We start from the raw sequence: 16,589 nt of genomic DNA on the forward strand, positions 1-16,589 counted from the left end.
CCCCGGGGCGCGCGGGGGGCGGGCGCGGGGGCCGCGGGCTGCGAGGCGCGGCTGCGGGCGGCAGGCGGCAGCGTCGGCCCGGGCTCGCGAGCGAGCGCGCGGTGATGTCAGTGGCGGCCCGGCTGGCAGCGGCCGGTACTTCCTGTATAAAGGCGGGCGGGCTCGGCTGCAAACCCCACTAGCCAGTGTCAGCCTCGCGGCGGGAGGAGGCGGCGGCGGAGGAGGAGCAGGGGGAGGGCTGTCAAATTCGGGAGCCAGATTTTTTTCCCTTCCCCTGGCAGTCCCTTCCGCTTCCCCGGCTCCTGGCGTGACATCTGCGCACCGGGGACCTGTATGTGTGTGCGCGCCGAGGAGCGGAAGAATGGCAGTGCTCAAACTCACCGACCAGGTAGGGGGCGGCGGCGCCGGCGGGCGGGACCGCGGGGCTGGGGGCGCGGCGCGGAGGGGAGCGCGCCCGCCGCTGTTTACTGGCGGCCGAGGGGAGGAGTGTGCGCGGCCGGCGCGGCTCCGAAAGCCGGCGGCGGCGGCTCTGCCCCTGCGCCGTCCCCGCCCTGGGCCGTCGGCGCTGTGCGCTCGGCTCGGCGCCCGGGGCCGGGGCCGGGGCCGGCGGGCGCCAGGCGCAGGCAAGGGGCTGGTGTGCGCTGTGCGCCGCTGTGTCGTCCGCGGGCCCGGCCGGGCAGGGGGAGGGGAGGCGCGAGGGGCTCCTCCGGCTCCTCCCGTGCAGCGCAGCGTGGGCTCCCCGGCCAGTCCCGGCCAGGGGAGGCTGGTGCGCGCCGCCGGGAGGAGGACGGCGCGGGGAGAGGGAGAAAGGATCGCAGGCTGGGACCCCTCTCCAAGCCAAGCCGGAGACCGGCCCAGACCTCGCCTCTTGAGCGGTCGGGCTGTCTTTATCCGTTTGACATGACATCCTGACTTCCTCTTTAGTAGCTCGAGGCTCTGGGTGCGTGGTGCGCGATGGGGACCCTTGGAGGCGGCGCTCTCGGCTCCGGCCCCATCTCTCCCAGGAGGAGGTGCAGTCCGGCCGGGGGCTCCACTCACAGGCGGTTGGCGACCCTCAGCCTGTGTCTGTCAACTTTGTTGCTTTCGTTGCCGAGACACCACACAGGGCAGCCCTCGAGTCCTGGTCCGGAGAGGTGGGGTTACGTGCTGAAGCGGTTGACAGTCCTTACTGCAGTTCTGTGGAATAGCAACACCCCACCTTGTCGGACTCTGCTGCTCTGAGGACATGGGCACTCACAGGCGCCCAACCAAGTTGCAGGACAAATTCTTTGCAGCTCTTTCCACGAAAGAAGGAAACAGCTTGCTCTTTTTTCTCCTGCCATTTACTCATGGATAGTGACATGAACGTTGTTAGGTGGAGAGGCAGTCTTGACTTTGACACTCGCGGTCCAACATGCCAGTCCTTCGTATTAAACATCTGCTTCTCCAGTGGGTCGCATCTGGTGCCTTGCTGTCTCCGGTTAACATCCAGCCGGAACATCCTGCGACTTAAATGCAATCAATCACTACAAGGATTTGCTCTCCTGCCTTTTCGATTCAAAGTTTTGGTTTGTTTGCCCTAAGTATTTATAGGCTTTTTTCTTTTCTTTTCTTTTTGTGGGGTAGGGATCACCAAATTAAAATTCATGTTATCATTAAATTTAGCAGGAGGAGCAGCCGGTAATTGTGGTGCACCTACCTGTTCCCATTGGTTCCAGAGCATTTAAGTGTTTGTAAGTTGCTGTTAGGATTCCCTCCACCTTTTGGTCACATAGTTCGACAACTCTTATACATTTGCTTGTTTTAAATCTTCCAGGGTTAGTCTGTCTTGGTCTTGACATCTTTGCCGGTGCAAGTTAATTCCTAAATCTTCAAAGTACAAAAAATGCTACTCATAAGCGTTACTGTTATCATCACCTACACAAAAGAATTTCACATAGAATTTTAAAGTTGTAAGGGATGCCAAAGCTGATCTTAGCCCGAAACCTTCATGTTTTAAAATGAAGAAACTGAGATCCGGGCAAGTAAAGCCTGTCTTGCTGAAGGACCACAGCTGTCGGCCAGCACAGTGGAGACTAGCTCCTGTCTGCTGCCTTCCAGGCTCGTATGCTTTTTACTAGAGCTTGTAAGATGCCTCCATCTTCTCATTGGATTTGTTGAAAGGGCTGTACGAAGGCAGCCTCTCCTAAATCAAGATCAACACTAGTGAAAAGTGTATTATTTAGTCTTAGAAAGGAAGTTATTCTTTAGGACTTACCAGAGTAGGGCTTTCAAAGATGTTTACCTTTAAAAATGTTTCTGAATACATCCCTTCTCTTCTCCCAACAAACTAGTCTTACTGTGGAAAGAAAGAAAGAGTTGCATAACCTTCATTTGGTTCCATCTCCTGATGTATAAAAGGAATCTGAGGAGTTCTAGGATTCAAGAGCAGCTAAAAAGTGTCAGCCTATCTTGGGGCAAAGCCAGGGGTAGGCTGGCTGAAGAGGTGGTCTGGGCGGGCTGGGGTGCAGCGTAAGCAACCATGGTTTCTGTGGGGCTTTAGGCCCAGGAAGTGTGTGCTCGTTCTTGCCTTATATAGTCTTACCTTTCAGCTGGAAGCTAAATTCTTAGAAGCTGGTTCTTAACGTCACCAGAGGCTTAAAAACCCTTTGCTAAACTCCCAACTCAAGAGTTTTGCTCCATCGTTGTGGGTGGGGGGCCACCTGCTTGGAACCCCTGTCTTAGAGTTCGTGGGGTACCGAGGTCTCCATCCAGCTATTTGTAAAGCAATCACTTCTTCATTCCTCCCTCACCTGGTTAATGCCCTATTTGTGAAGTGACTCTTTTTGCCAGGGCTCTTGGATTTTTAGCTTGAGGAGACATTCTTGCTGTTGATCACCTGAATTACCAGTTGTCATGGTGGCCGATGGAAGGAGTGGAAGAAGACATTTCCTGTGCTGCAGAAGCTGGGTGCAGGAGCTCGTTGGGTTGATGGTGGCCAGCACATAACAGACAGTCCTGCATGACGTCTCAATCATGCATGAGGAGGAAAACTCCTTTTCTGAGCTCTGTTTTGGGAGAAAAGAAAGGGGGAAGGGAGAGACAAGTGTGGTTTTCAGTTTTTTGTTTTTTTTTTGTTTTTTTACTATCAGAAGGAACTAGGAGCTATTTCTACAAACAAACAAACTTCACATTTAGCACTTCTGCATTTGTAACTGTGTCTCTTCTGTTTTCCTCTTCACACACACGTCATTTTTCTTGCAGCGTTGGGGGACCAACCATCCTGGTTTGCCCAGGACTGAGGGGTTTCCTGGGAGGTGGGACTTTTGGTGCTAACACTGGGAAAATTTTAGGCAAACCATGTGGAGTCAGTCACCCTGTGCAGCACAGAACACACTCACCTATGTAATTAACATAATAGTGTAATTATTTCCTCTCAGGTGGACATTAGGAGGTTTATTTATATCTTCGGTAAAGTGAGGTAATTTTAAGTTTGTGAAAGAAAATTCCTTTACATAGACATGTAATGTATTTTGGCTCAAGGTGGCCATGAAACTCTTTGTAGTTTGATTTGAGATTGAACTTTTGGGGGCTGCTCGTTCTGTCATATAAAGACACTACAGTGATTTTAAGTGTGTGGTCATATGTCTTCAGCCTCGCCCCCCAAAGCAGTTTCTCAAAGTTACAAAGCAAGAATGGTAAGTTCTGTTGGACCTCTGAAATGTTCACTGTTCTTATCTGAATTTGCTGGTGACAGCAGATGCCCCCTCCATCTCCAGGGCTGCCTGTGGACAAACTGTGTCAGCAGGTGGCCCTTTTTGGAGCTTCCTGCCCGGAGGCCTTCTGGTTTGGTGTCCCCTTGCCAAGTCCTAGCTCACACTTGAGTCACCCATCTGCCTGCCAAAGGCAGTGGCTGGCAGCTGTGGCAGTGGCAAGAAAGTAGAAATCCTGTCACTTTGCAAGCGGCCTTTCTAGCCCGGAGCGTGGGGCCTTGGGATGTGTTGCATCTTTTCCTGGGCTGCCTGGCCTTCATCGCTCCCTCCGGCACTGGGCTTACAGCAGATGCTGTGCTCCAGTCCTGCCTTCACCAGAGAAGAAGGGACAAGAAAGGCTTTATTCTTAGGACCCTTCTCTGGTTGATTTGGGATCCAGTTACATCTAGCTTGGGGAGTGCCCTTGAGCACTGGTGTTTCACAGCGGGGACCTACTAATGGCTTACGTTTATTGTGATCTGGTTGTATACTGGGCCTTTGAGGTGCATCATCTGTCTTCATCCTCACAGCCATGCCAGGAGGGAGGTGTGATTCCTATTTTATAGGTGAGGAAACAGGAATAGAGAAGCTACTTGACTTGTTCAAGGTCACACACCCGGTAAGTGATGGAGAAGCGTGTCCTGCCCTGACAGTCTGATTGCGCAGGTGGGGCTGCAGTCACAAGGCTGTACTTTTAACAGTTGAAAGGGCAGTGCTGTCCTCGAACTCAGGGATGCCTGCTCTTGTTTCCCGGGCAGCCGTCGGGTGAGCCACACTCCTCCCAGCTCCTGGGGCCGGACCTAGTTCTGTCAGAGTCAGGAGCTGCTCTGGAGGCCTCTGCTCCTGTCAGACTTGTGCCTGGCTTATCCTGTTAGCCTCTCTACCTCCCCACCCTGGTGAATGACATGTGTTTTGCTGATTTTTTTTCTTGGTCATTAACAAATAAACTGTGATCGTTGTAGAAAAATCAGGAAGCTAGATAAACAAAAAGAAATAGTTAAAACCATCTGAAGTCTCTATCTTCAGAGAGAACTGCGCTTGACATCTTGAGTTAGTTACTGCCAGTCTTCTGTCTAGGTAACCAGGTGAAATGTTTAAATTTCCTGCATGATAATGTCACTGTCTTTCTCTTGAGCGCAAAACTGCTATCTATGCTGTCTAGACCAATGACTTTTCCAAATAAACTGAATTTATGCTTCTCTTAAATAAATGTTGGATGCTCTGGTGTAAATCCAGTGGTGACACACAAGGTCTAACCCTGGATTGATTGAAACTTTTTTTTTAAGATTTTATTTTTCCTTCTTTACCCCAAAGCCCCCCGGTACACAGTTGTATATTTCAGTTGTGGGTCCTTCTAGTTGCGGCATGTGGGACGCCACCTCATCATGGCTTGACGAGTGGTGCTAGGTCCGCACCCAGGATCCAAACCTGAGAAACCCCGGGCCGCCGAAGCAGAGCGCGAACTTAACCACTCGGCCATAGGGCAGGCCCCTGAAACGTTTTTTTTTAAAGATTTCAACTTTTACTTCCTCTTTTCCTCTAAACAGAGAATAAATATAAACTCAAAAAGGCATAGTTGTTTGTGCCAGAAACAAGACTGAAACATTCTTTAAAAAGATTTCTATTTCAACAGTATAATGTGAATTTTTATAGGCTCAAGTATAACGTGAAATAATTTAAAAATAGGCAGGAGCTACAGAGATCTGATAATCTTGTGGTTTTCAGGCTTGCATAAGCTATGGCTTTCCTTGTTTTCCCCAAAGAAAATTCCATATGGAAGCTCAATATATAAAAGAGATTGGTGGCAGCAGGGGTCCCTAAGGCCCTTTCAAAGATCATTTGGATTTAGTGTTCTCTGAAAACCCCTTTATATGCGAAAACTACTGGTGAGTGGCTCAGTGGTTTTTCCTGACACATCATATCCTCAAACAAACAAACAAACAAACATTTATAAATGTAGGTGATGAGGAGTTGCATGGAATTTGGATGACCATATCATTTTGATCCAAACTGGGACAACTTTGAGAATGGTAGGGTGCACTATTAAATATTAAGCTGGGGAAACAGATGCGACACAGGACTGTCCCATGTCAACCTGGATCTGTGGTCACACTGCATAGGCTCTGTGTTTGCGCGCCTCAGGCTTGACGGCAGCAGTGAACTACTTTGACTAGCAGACTAGTCCGTCACTTTCCAGGCAGGCTTACACTGCAGCGGCATTACAGAGATGGTGTATGACCTTATGCTGGTCCGGAGTTGCAAAATGGCTTCCATCGCATGCAGCGGTGCTGACCAGGTGGTTGGGGAGCTGCAGGAGCAATATGTCAGAAACATTCTGGCTCTTGCAGCCCGGGAGGGGGATAAAGTGATGACCAATGATCACTGTTTGCTGTGGGTATATGATAAGGGAGAGGCCGCATATGTTGTGCAGTAGCCAACCCTGGGTAAGTCAAATTAACCTCTGTGGGCCTCAGGCTCTTCTTTGTCCTCAGGCTCTTCTTTGTAACGTAGAAAGTTTCGATGGCTGTCTTTCCTGTGCCTCGGCGCCCCCTCTCGCTCTGTGCCTCAGCCCTGCAGCGGAGGGTGTGCTCTTTACAAGGTTTGCGCTGTGGTCTTCCTCACACAAGTGGTGGTGCAGGGTGTGCTGGCAAATGAGCTCGAACTTAGCTCTCCAGGTAACAAAGTCAAACACTTAATTTCAGGTTCCAGGAGAGGGTTTTAACCAGCGTCAACCATTTAGGAGCCGATTGCTGCCCTGCCCCCCTTCATTTATAGATAATCTTGGATTATACCTGAGATTATTGGATATATCTAAGATTATTCATTGTACAGAGTAGTGACTTTATACATTATTCCTTTACTACCCAACGTTGTGTTTGCCTTCTGCCTGCCATCAGGCTAGGGGAGCAGGTGTTTTCTCTGATCAACGTTCATGCTTGTAAAAGAGTCTATAGCCCAAAAGGTTGAATGAATGATTCACGACTCTAGTTTTTATTATGATATTCATAATTTTTAAGGATGTTTTCACTTGTCTCCCCTTTTGAAAACTGAAAATTTGTCTAGTCCTCTATTAGTTGGGCCAAGTCAGTAAGACGTATGCTGTTCATTTTTGGGCTGTTTCAGGCTTTACAAAGCCAATGTTTGCTCGTATTTCATGGTTTCGTGTATCTCTGATCCCCTCAGTCCCAGCCTCGTGAGTCATAGCATCCCAGTGCAACCTTCCAAGGTATCTTTAGTACCAGGAGACCATTTTGCCCCACGGGAGCCTCCAGAGCTCCTAGTAAAATTAGAGCCATTTGTAGACACATCTGGGGCCTCGACATGCAACATTTAATCCCAGTTCTAACTTGTCTCTGAAGGTTTCCATGTTAAATTGCTTTCGTTTTGCTTTAGTTTATTTTTAAAATAACACTAAATTGAGAATCCGAAGACCTGGATTCTACTCATGGTTCTTTTTCTAATGGTTGTATGGGCTTGGGCAAGTCCCGGACTTAGTTTCTCTCTCTGTAAAATGGGAGGGGTGGGTGGAGAATCCTCTGAATTCCTTCAAGCTCTGCTGTTCTAAGAGAGCACCCCAGGTATCTCTGCGGCAATCTCTTCTCAACTCCTGGAACCTGGTTTCAAAAGTATCTGCCTTCCGTGAACCTCTGAGTTTCCCCGCAATGTGGGGGTGGCAGAGTTAGAGTTGATCAGATCTGAGAAACACACACTGAGTTCTGCCCCAGCGTCAGGGCTCTGTTCCCCAAGAATGTGGTCTTCTAGCATCTCTAGGAGCTTGGTTTCGGGGCCACAGAATCCCTGGGGCTGTTCCAAGCGTTGTCCTTGGGAAATCCCCTTGAGCCTCTTGCAGGGCAAGGGGAGCAAACCGTGCAGACCCGTTTGTCTGTTGTGAGCTGTGGGGAGCTGGGGCCCACCCTAGCCTTCCTCTGAGGTGCTGCACTAGCGAATGGCCTGGGTTCTCCCAGGCATAAGCCTGTCTTAATGAACTCCACAGTAGCAGCTGCATCTAGCAGGTCTGTTTCCCAACTGTTGACCCCAGAGATTGGGTGCAATTGACACAGTGACCCCAGACTTTCTCAAGAAGGGAATTCTAGTGTGCAGTCAACAGCCTCTGTGTGTGTAGATGCGCTCCGTCTGTGGAGGAAGCTTGTTTTGCTGTTGAAGACTGGCGAGATAAAGAGAAAGATAGGAAGTGAGCACAGGAGAAATGTCAAGACAGAAAGCCAGGCAGAACTGCAGGTCAACTGGGCCAACTCAACCCACCAATTGTTGTTAAACAATGGCCTCCAAAGTGGTGGTAGGGGGACAACTCTACCATAGGTGCGAGCAAGATGGCTTATTGAGTTTGGGAAAGTAAATATTAGAATTCATATTTCTTTTAAATAGATTTTTTATTTTTGTGTATTTTAAATATACATTCTATACTAGTATATATATAAGATCCTCTTAGCTCTACTTTTCACTTTTTACTACCTGGCCAGGCCACTTGGATTACTGCAGCAGGCTTCCCACTGGCCTTCCCCATCCAACCTTGGCCCCTACTCGCTACTCTCAACGTAGCCATCAGAGGGATGGAACTCAGATCACGTTGCTGCGCTACTCAAAACCCTCCCATCGCACACAGAGTAAAAGCTAAAGTCAAACAGCGGCCCTCCAGGCTCCCTCCACGTAGCCCCTCCACTCACCTGTCCAGTCATATCTCCTCCTGTCTCTCCTGGCTCCTTGGCTGCAGCACACGGGCCTCCTCACGATTCAGTGCACACGCCAGGTGCACCCCTGCCTCAGGCCCCTGGCTGTCCCTGCTGCCTGTGAAGCTGTTGCCCAGATAGCCGCAGGGTCCGCCCTCACCTCTCTCAGGTCTTTACTCCAAGGTTACCTTTTCAAGGAGTCCTTTCCTGACCACTCTATTTAGAATGCACACTCTACATTTCCTGTCCCCCTTTAAAAATGTTTCCCACATAGTGCACATCCCTCATATCATATATTTTATTTTTTAAAATAAAAGCTTATGTGTAGGAGAGATGCAAATAGCAGGGGGCACAGTTGTTTTTTCTTGGTTAGCTTGGTTAATTCACTACTATATCTTCAGCACTTAGAACAAGGGCAGGCACATGTGAAACGCTCAGTAAATATTGGTTAAGTGAATGATATAAAGATGTATGTGTGTGTGTGGGTATATGTACATGTTCAAATATTTTTCCTGATGAGGCACTCAAACAAAAAATAGGAAAGACTTTTGTAAACAGAGCTTTCATCTGTACACCGGAATATTTGATTTCCCTTCAAAAAAAATTCAGAGAAATTTTTCTGCCCCATCAAAAGATGAAAGGTTACATACTGTCTTCTTTGCTGGTTTTATTTCCCCTCCTTTTAAATTGGGCTTTTGGTGGTGGGGATGGGTTACACTGTAGTTAGTTCTGAGCCAGTTCCATTTCTTTACAGGGGAAGGACCAGGGGGACACTAGGGAGGGGGAGATGTCTACCCTAAATGTTATGGGAAGGGACACTCACCCCCATGGCAAAGTGGATCTCCTGTGTATTCAAGCAATCAAGGAGGGTTTAATGAACTCCGTCTCCATGGCAACGACTCTTCGGGAGTCTTCTGCTCCACCTCTTTCCACAAAGGATAAGAACAGGTAAGAACAGGTACAATGAAATAGTTAGAAACCAGACAGAACTAGGAATGAGGGGACAAGACAATACTCATGCTTTACGTGATTTAATCCTAACAACATCTCTGTGAGAGAGGGGCTATTATCATTCCATTTTGCAGATGAGGAAAATGAGAACTGAGAGATTCGGTAATCTCTTCAGGGTCCATGACTCTGGGATTCGTGTATGGCCAACTTGACTCCCAGGTGCACATTCTTAGCTGTTCTTAGCTGGCCTCCTGGACTAGGCATAGAATCTCAAGAGGCCCTTTTCCTCACGGAGCTTATGGTCTTGTTAGAGATGATATTGAATGCCTTATGCATGGAAGGCCCTCATCAAATCTTTATTGAATACACGTGGTGTGTGGAACAGCTCTCAAACCAGGTATAATGCAGGTTTAGACTACATTTTGGGGTACCAACGAGGGACTCCAGGAGTCCAGAGGTGGGCAGAGTTATTGAGAAGGGCTTCAGGGAGCTGGAGGGCATCCAGCTGATCCTCGAGAAAGGGAATGATGTAGGCAACAGATGGGGGTGGAAGGCATCCCAGATGAGTGACATCCATGTACCGGTCAGGTAAGCTGAGGACTGTGAATTTACTGAAGCATAGGGTTTGTATTTGGAAGGCAGAAGAGGACAGGAAAGAAATATTCAACAAGCTAACTTGGTAGGAGTGGTGTTTGTACATCAACCAACCATCTTTCTCCTTTGAGTTCTGATGGGGACTAGATGTCCTCTCCTGGAGACATAAATTAATGGGTTTGTACTGGACAAAACTCATTGTTTCCATTTGTTGCTTGGGCTTGATCTTTTAAAAATTTATTCATACCCCTCCTTGTTCCAAAAAGTATTGAAGCATAAAGTGAAGTGTTACCTTATGGGTCCTTCTGTCTCCGTGATACCCACTCCTTGAATAGAGTGTTGTGCAAGTTACTTGTCATGGCAACATTTTGCGGACAGACGGGTGTCCTGGAGCAGCACTGACTTCATTGAAAAGGCTGGGTGGTCTTCATGGTGCAGGACATTGATGGAGTAATGTAGTAGGTTTGGAGATGGCCTGTTTTTAACCTTATAAAAATTTTTTAAATAAAAAGTTACTTAAAAAAATCCAGACTATGGGGAATCTACAGGAAAAAATAATCTCATTCCTTAAAAAAAAAAAATCAATTGTAAGAAAAAAAAACTGGAGGGGAAATATATGGATTAAATGAGAATTAAGGCTAGTTGGATTCTGATTCAAACAGACTTAAAACACACACTTGTATGAGACAGTTGGGAAATTTGAATACTGACTGGATATTTGATGATTTAAAGTATGAAAATGATGTTGTGGTTATGTTTAAAAAGAGAGTCCTTATCTTACAGGACAAGAAAGCAAAAGCACAAAACCTTAGTATTTGCCCAGGGCAACTAAATATTTTAGTGACTTACTCTTTTTGGAAGTTATTTCTCTTTCTTTTTGCTTCTTCCTGCTCCCTTTGTGCTCCTCCTGACCCGTCCACTCCCACTTGATAGAATGTCTTCAGTAGAGTTGTTAGAATCCTTTTTTATTGTTTGTCAGAAAAGCATACGATTCTGCTAGTTTTCTTGCCTAAAGAAATACGCTTCTGAGTTAGTTGTGAGGTTCACCCACCTATTGACTTAAAGTGCCCCTCATAAGTCAGGGCAGATATTTGAGCATCTCCCTTAAAATCACGTCTTGGGCGCCTTCAGGAAGACCTAGATCTGGCTGTCCTTGTACAATATTTTAGTGTAAGGTATTTCCAGGGGAATTTAGATATTAGAGTTGCCAAAAATCACTTTGTTACATTAACTTTTTAACTGTGTTTCAATTAAAACTGGGTAGATTTAATTTTTTTATTTTTTGCTTGAAGAAGATTCACCCTGTGTGAACATCTGTGCCACTCTTCCTCTGTCTTCTACGTGGGTTGCTGCCACAGCATGGCCCCTGACATGTGGTGCAGGCCTGTGCCCAGGAACTGGGCCCGAGCCCCTGAAGCAGAGCGCACCGAACTTAACCACCAGGCCACAGGGCCAGCCCCTAAACCAGGTAGATTTTGAAGACGGCAGGCAATTCCAAGGTCTCAGGTTCAACCACCTCGTGCTTCTCCTCTTACCTGAGCAGGAAGTGGGTGGTGGTGTTGCCCTCAAGGATTTTGGGTTGCTCCAGCCAGGCTGAAATATCTTCCTTTATTCCTGCAAGTGTGGAAATCCTTCCATACCCTTCTTAATGGAGTCCAGATTTAAGAATAAGCTTGAGAAATGGCTAACTGCAACTTGAGTAAATGATGTTGTCACGAGTAATTTAGAAGCCAAGTGGTTATTGGGTTTTGGGTACTTTGGGGCCTTGCTGTAGTTGTGTCTGGGGGCCCATGAGGCGAGTGTAACATTTAGTTGCTAATGTTCCTTTTCTTAGCGGCCAAGACGAAACAATCTTCTTTTGAGGAGCTCTGCTCTTTAGCAAAAAGTCTTATATCAAGGTTCCAGGATATTTTATTACTGGATTGATAACTTTTTTTTTTTTAAGATTTTTTAAATTTATTTATTTATTTTTTCCTTTTTCTCCCCAAAGCCCCCTGGGACATAGTTGTATATTCTTTGTTGTGGGTCCTTCTAGTTGTGGTATGTGGGATGCTGCCTCAGCGTGGTTTGATGAGCAGTGCCATGTCTGCGCCCAGGATTCGAACCAACGAAACACTGGGCTGCCTGCAGCAGAGCGTCCGAACTTACCCACTCGGCCACGGGGCCAGCCCCGATTGATAACGTTTTAACCTACTGTGTCATCTCACTGAACAGTTTCCAAAAATATTACATGGGAGTGGCGTGGTTAAGAGGGTACTGAAGGTGATGTCTAGAGATCTGGGCCGTGGACACCTCTCTGCTCCTAACTAGCTGTGTCTATCTTCCTGTGACACAACTTTCCTTTATTGTAAAATAGCAATAATAATACTTGTTTTATGGGGAAGTTGTGACACGTGGGAAAGTCTTTGTACAGCAAGTGGCCCATGGAGGTACCCAATAAATACTCCTTGAATCTCTCAGTGGTTCCTCATTTGTCATATTAAAGAGACTAATTCTCTAGGATCAATTTCAGCTCTATGAGAATATGATTTTAATTATTTTTTGTTTTCAATTTATGCCCATTTATCTGGTCTTCTTTCTAACTTAAACAACATTGGTAGAAAGTGCTTCTTTTGATCTATTTTTGTGTGAAGTCTCCATCCTTAGGTTTGAATTGTAGCATTTTTGGTTCCTACAACTTTAGGAGGTACATTTTTCTTTCACTTCGGGTTTCTTAAATCAATTGACTTAGTTTATTTGACTGAAGAATCTTAAATTTAGAAAGATCTAGGAGGATAAATGTGTGTTGAAAAATTCTGAGGAGTTTGCAATCATTCTGGATTTCAGTTGTCAAAAAGAATGGAAAATTACTTATAAGAATGCCACTTCCTCTTCACAGAAGTAGAAAACCATGTCTTTTTGAGGAAGTGTGTAAGAACAAAATAGTTGATAGGGCAGTTTTCATAAAAAATCATCATGGCGGGGGCTGGCCCAGTGGCGTAGTGGTTAAGTTTGCCCGCTCTGCTTCGGTGGCCTGGAGTTTGCTGGTTCCCATCCTGGGTGTGGACCTACGCATTGCTTATCAAGCCATGCTGTGGCAGGCATCCCACATATAAAGTAGAGGAAGATGGGCACAGATGTTAGCTCAGGGCCAATCTTCCCCAGCAAAAAGAGGAGGATTGATGGCAGATGTTAGCTCAGGGCTAATCTTCCTCAAAAAAAAAAAATCATGGCAGAATTTCTGAAAAGCGTTGGTGTAAAATTTCAAGCCTTGATTGAATATTTAACAGGATAGAAAACCATAAATCTCTGTAAAAAATGTGATTAAGAAAGTCAAATGAAGGATTCTTTGTAAAAAGTCACTTTAATTTGGAGTCTTCTTTTTTCCCTCTTCAGACTACAGAATACCGTTTAAAGAGGAGGTAAATTAAACAGCACTGGCTGCGTGTGTGTGTTTTAATTCTAAAATGTCCTTCAGTTTGAGGGTATATCCAGTTAAGATGTAGGGCAAAATAAAAAGGATCACATGAAAACGGAAATGAGAATCAGTGCCAAAAAACCCCCTCAAAACCCAGAGTAGAATAAAGAAAGAAAAATAGGAGAATAGGAGGAAAGAAACATTTTTATGAAAGAGAGAAGGAGCTCGGAACGGGAGGGAGGTTGACCATGTTACTTTCTGAGGGGAACGTCAGAGATGCCCTTGAACTCTAAGCTGAATTGGTCATCCCTGCTATAGTCCCCTCTTTAAAATAATTTTTAACATTGATCACTGCTCCTCAGCCGCATTGACACTTATTTCTTGGGGTTCTAGGATTGGAATACCCAAAGTGGAGGTTGTAACTTAAGCTGCAAAAAGAAATGACCAGAGTGATGTACCCAGAAGGCTGGAAAGAATCGGGCTGATGGTTATCTGGCTCATCCAGCGGGCTCCCGATGCTGGTACAGAACCTTCAGAATCGGCGTAGGGACCGTGGATAATATGTTATTTTGCACGGTGGGAAGGCAGGTGTTGGAGGCTCCGGTGACTTGTACCTCGTTTCCTGGGACATCTCTGGTTTTAAGCATCCGCTGCCTGTCCCCGTGAGTTGAACTCTGGGAGGCCTTTCCCTCATCCCTGCTCTACCTTTCCAGCTCGCCTTTCCTCAGGTCTAATCCTTACCCCTTTCTGCCATGAACTGGCCTGAGACCCTGGCCGTGACACCTCTCTGGGCCTCAGTTTCCTTTGGGAAATGGGGACACTGGCTTAGCTGAGCTTGCAGCTTCTCCAGCCTGCGATGGCTCTAACCCAGAGGTTGCAGACCACTGTCCACAGGCCAAATCCTGTTTTTATATGGCCTGTGAGCTAAGAATAGTTTTTACATTTTTAAATGCTTGAAAAAGATCAAAAGAATATTTTGAGACACATGAGAATGATATGAAATTCAAATTTCAGTGTCCATAAATACAATTGTATCAGAACACAGCCCTCCGTCATTTGTTTGTATATTGTCTGTGGCTGGTTTCGGGCCATCAGCGTGGAGTTGAGTAGTTGCAACAGAGCCTGTATGGCTGGCAAAACTGAAAATGTTTACTCTCTGGCCCTTTACAGGAAAACTTTGCCAGCCCTGCATTAAGCCGAGTCCAGACTGGGACCGTGCTCTTCAGAAATCGAGTGCTACACTCTTACAGCCTTGGTATTACCTAAGCTGCACTTTGATCTCGATTTAATTAGATTGCGCTGGGAATTCTTGGTTTTATTATTTTCTCCAGGAGAAAGTAGAAGCTTAGTTAGCTTTCTTGGTATGCTTTTAATTAAAAAAAAAATCCTTTTTAAAACAATAGTTTGTTTGTACTCAGACCTTTTTTGTTTCCCTCTAGGAATCACTGTAGAGAAGGAGGCCATATGTTTATATTTTAAATCATTTGCCTTTTAAACTGGATTTTTAAACTCCAGATGTGGACTCAGAAACAGTTAAAATGAAACAGTCCTTTTGATTCTCTCAAAGAGCCGAGATCAGGGAGGGGATCTTTACCTCTTGCATTTGAAAGTAAGACAGAAATCTTGATATTTTCTGTTTCCCATTGTGTGCTAAAAGTACTATTTTTAGTTTCTTTGAGTAGAGACTCTAGATTAATATGGGGATGGATTAAATTTTATGGAGAGCCAATTTACACAATTAAATACATTTTAAAGATACACAATTATTACAAATGGAAATTAGAAAATTAAAAAATCTCAATAGTATCTACTTGTCTAATGTTTCTCATTATTCTAGAAAGTTCTCTCTGAAGCTCAGTCTGGTAATTTCCGTGTGAGTTGTGAGTGGGGGTGAGTGAGTGAGTGAGTGTGTGTGTGGTTTCCAGTGTTCATGTCATAATTGTAGAGGGAATTTGCTTTCTGCTCTCGTGCTTCCAGAGTCATTTGAGTTCTTCTTAAACCCCTTCTAGGCCTGGAGTTCTTTTGATCTTGGAAGAAGATGGGCACCTTGAGCTGGTTAGTGAGGGGCAAAAGGGAGGTCAATGAACACATGCCATCTTTCATTTAAAAGTTAGCTTCGTTTTTCTCTTCTGATCCTCCAGAGAAAAAGAATTAAGAGTGAAGATGCGGGGCCGGCTCCGTGGCCGAGTGGTTAAGTTCGCGCGCTCCGCTGCGGCGGCCCAGGGTTCGGATCCTGGGCGCGGACATGGCACCGCTCGTCAGGCCACGTTGAGGCGGCGTCCCACATCCCACAACTAGAAGGACATGCAACTAAGATATACAACTGTGTACAGGGGGAGTTTGGGGAGATAAAGCAGAAAAAAAAAAAAAAAAGATTGGCAACAGTTGTTAGCCCACGTGCCAAGCCTTAAAAAAAAAAAAAAGACTGAAGATGCTTGTTGATAAAGAAGATTTGTAAAGAAATTTGTGTAGTGTGTAGCTTTAGAAAACCTTGGCAGCAGCTCAGTACCGACGCTCTCTGACGACTGAACAACATGATAAATTCTCTGGGGAGACAGGAGGCAAACATGAGCATCTCCATTTTTCAGAGGGAAACACTGAGGCCAGTGGTTGTCATTTGGCTTGCTGACTCTTAATGGGGTAGAGCTCTTGTTTTTCCTGGCTCAGTCTGATGTGCATTTCATTTGCCTGTCCTGTTCTTAAACAGCACTTGTAAAGTCACGTGCCATCTCTACAGTTATATTTAGGATCCAGCCTGAAACACTGTATAAACACCCTGTGATAGATTACTGAAGTCGGCCGCCTGGGTAATTATTATGTGGTTTTAGTATCATATCATCTACCTTATCCAGATTAGAATGTATCACCCGCTTCTAAGTTGGTCTAGGAGAGGGAGCACATTGGGTGCTGGGCCCAGGGGACATTGCCTCCTGGCTCCCCCGTGGGTGAAGAACCTGGTGTTATAGAGGAGGCCGTGGCCTTCATTCTTGTTTGAAAACACTTGTCACTGGTGAGAGTGCTGAAATACTGGGCTTTTCCATGTCCTCGCCCCCAAAATACCTCCACAGTGTGCTTTGTTTTCTTTTTTAGAATTTCATGAGAAGTATCTGGAACTGCCATCTGAGGGGAATGTTTGTCACAGAACTACTTAATCTTTAGACGTATCTAAATACAGATGTATTTAATGAGCACTTTCATTTTCCTTCTTACATGGAAGGGGGCGAGTGTCTTCACTGAGCCTCTCACTTC

General features: G+C 46.0%; 1 protein-coding gene across 7 annotated transcripts in view; it reads left to right on the forward strand.

Moving 5' to 3' along the window:
• The first annotated feature begins 169 nt into the window (after positions 1–169).
• The window catches only part of LOC124233492 (serine/threonine-protein phosphatase 6 regulatory ankyrin repeat subunit B), a 291,043-nt gene continuing 274,623 nt past the window's right edge, over positions 170–16,589 (forward strand). For all 7 annotated transcript variants that reach the window (XM_046650630.1, XM_046650631.1, XM_046650625.1 and 4 more), the window contains exon 1: positions 170–388. In XM_046650630.1, the coding sequence (XP_046506586.1) occupies positions 362–388 (27 nt within the window). In that variant the 5' untranslated portion in view covers positions 170–361. The remainder of the gene's footprint in view (positions 389–16,589) is intronic.

Source organism: Equus quagga, unplaced genomic scaffold (assembly GCF_021613505.1).
Source record: "Equus quagga isolate Etosha38 unplaced genomic scaffold, UCLA_HA_Equagga_1.0 203_RagTag, whole genome shotgun sequence".
NCBI classification, from domain to species: Eukaryota; Metazoa; Chordata; class Mammalia; order Perissodactyla; family Equidae; genus Equus; species Equus quagga.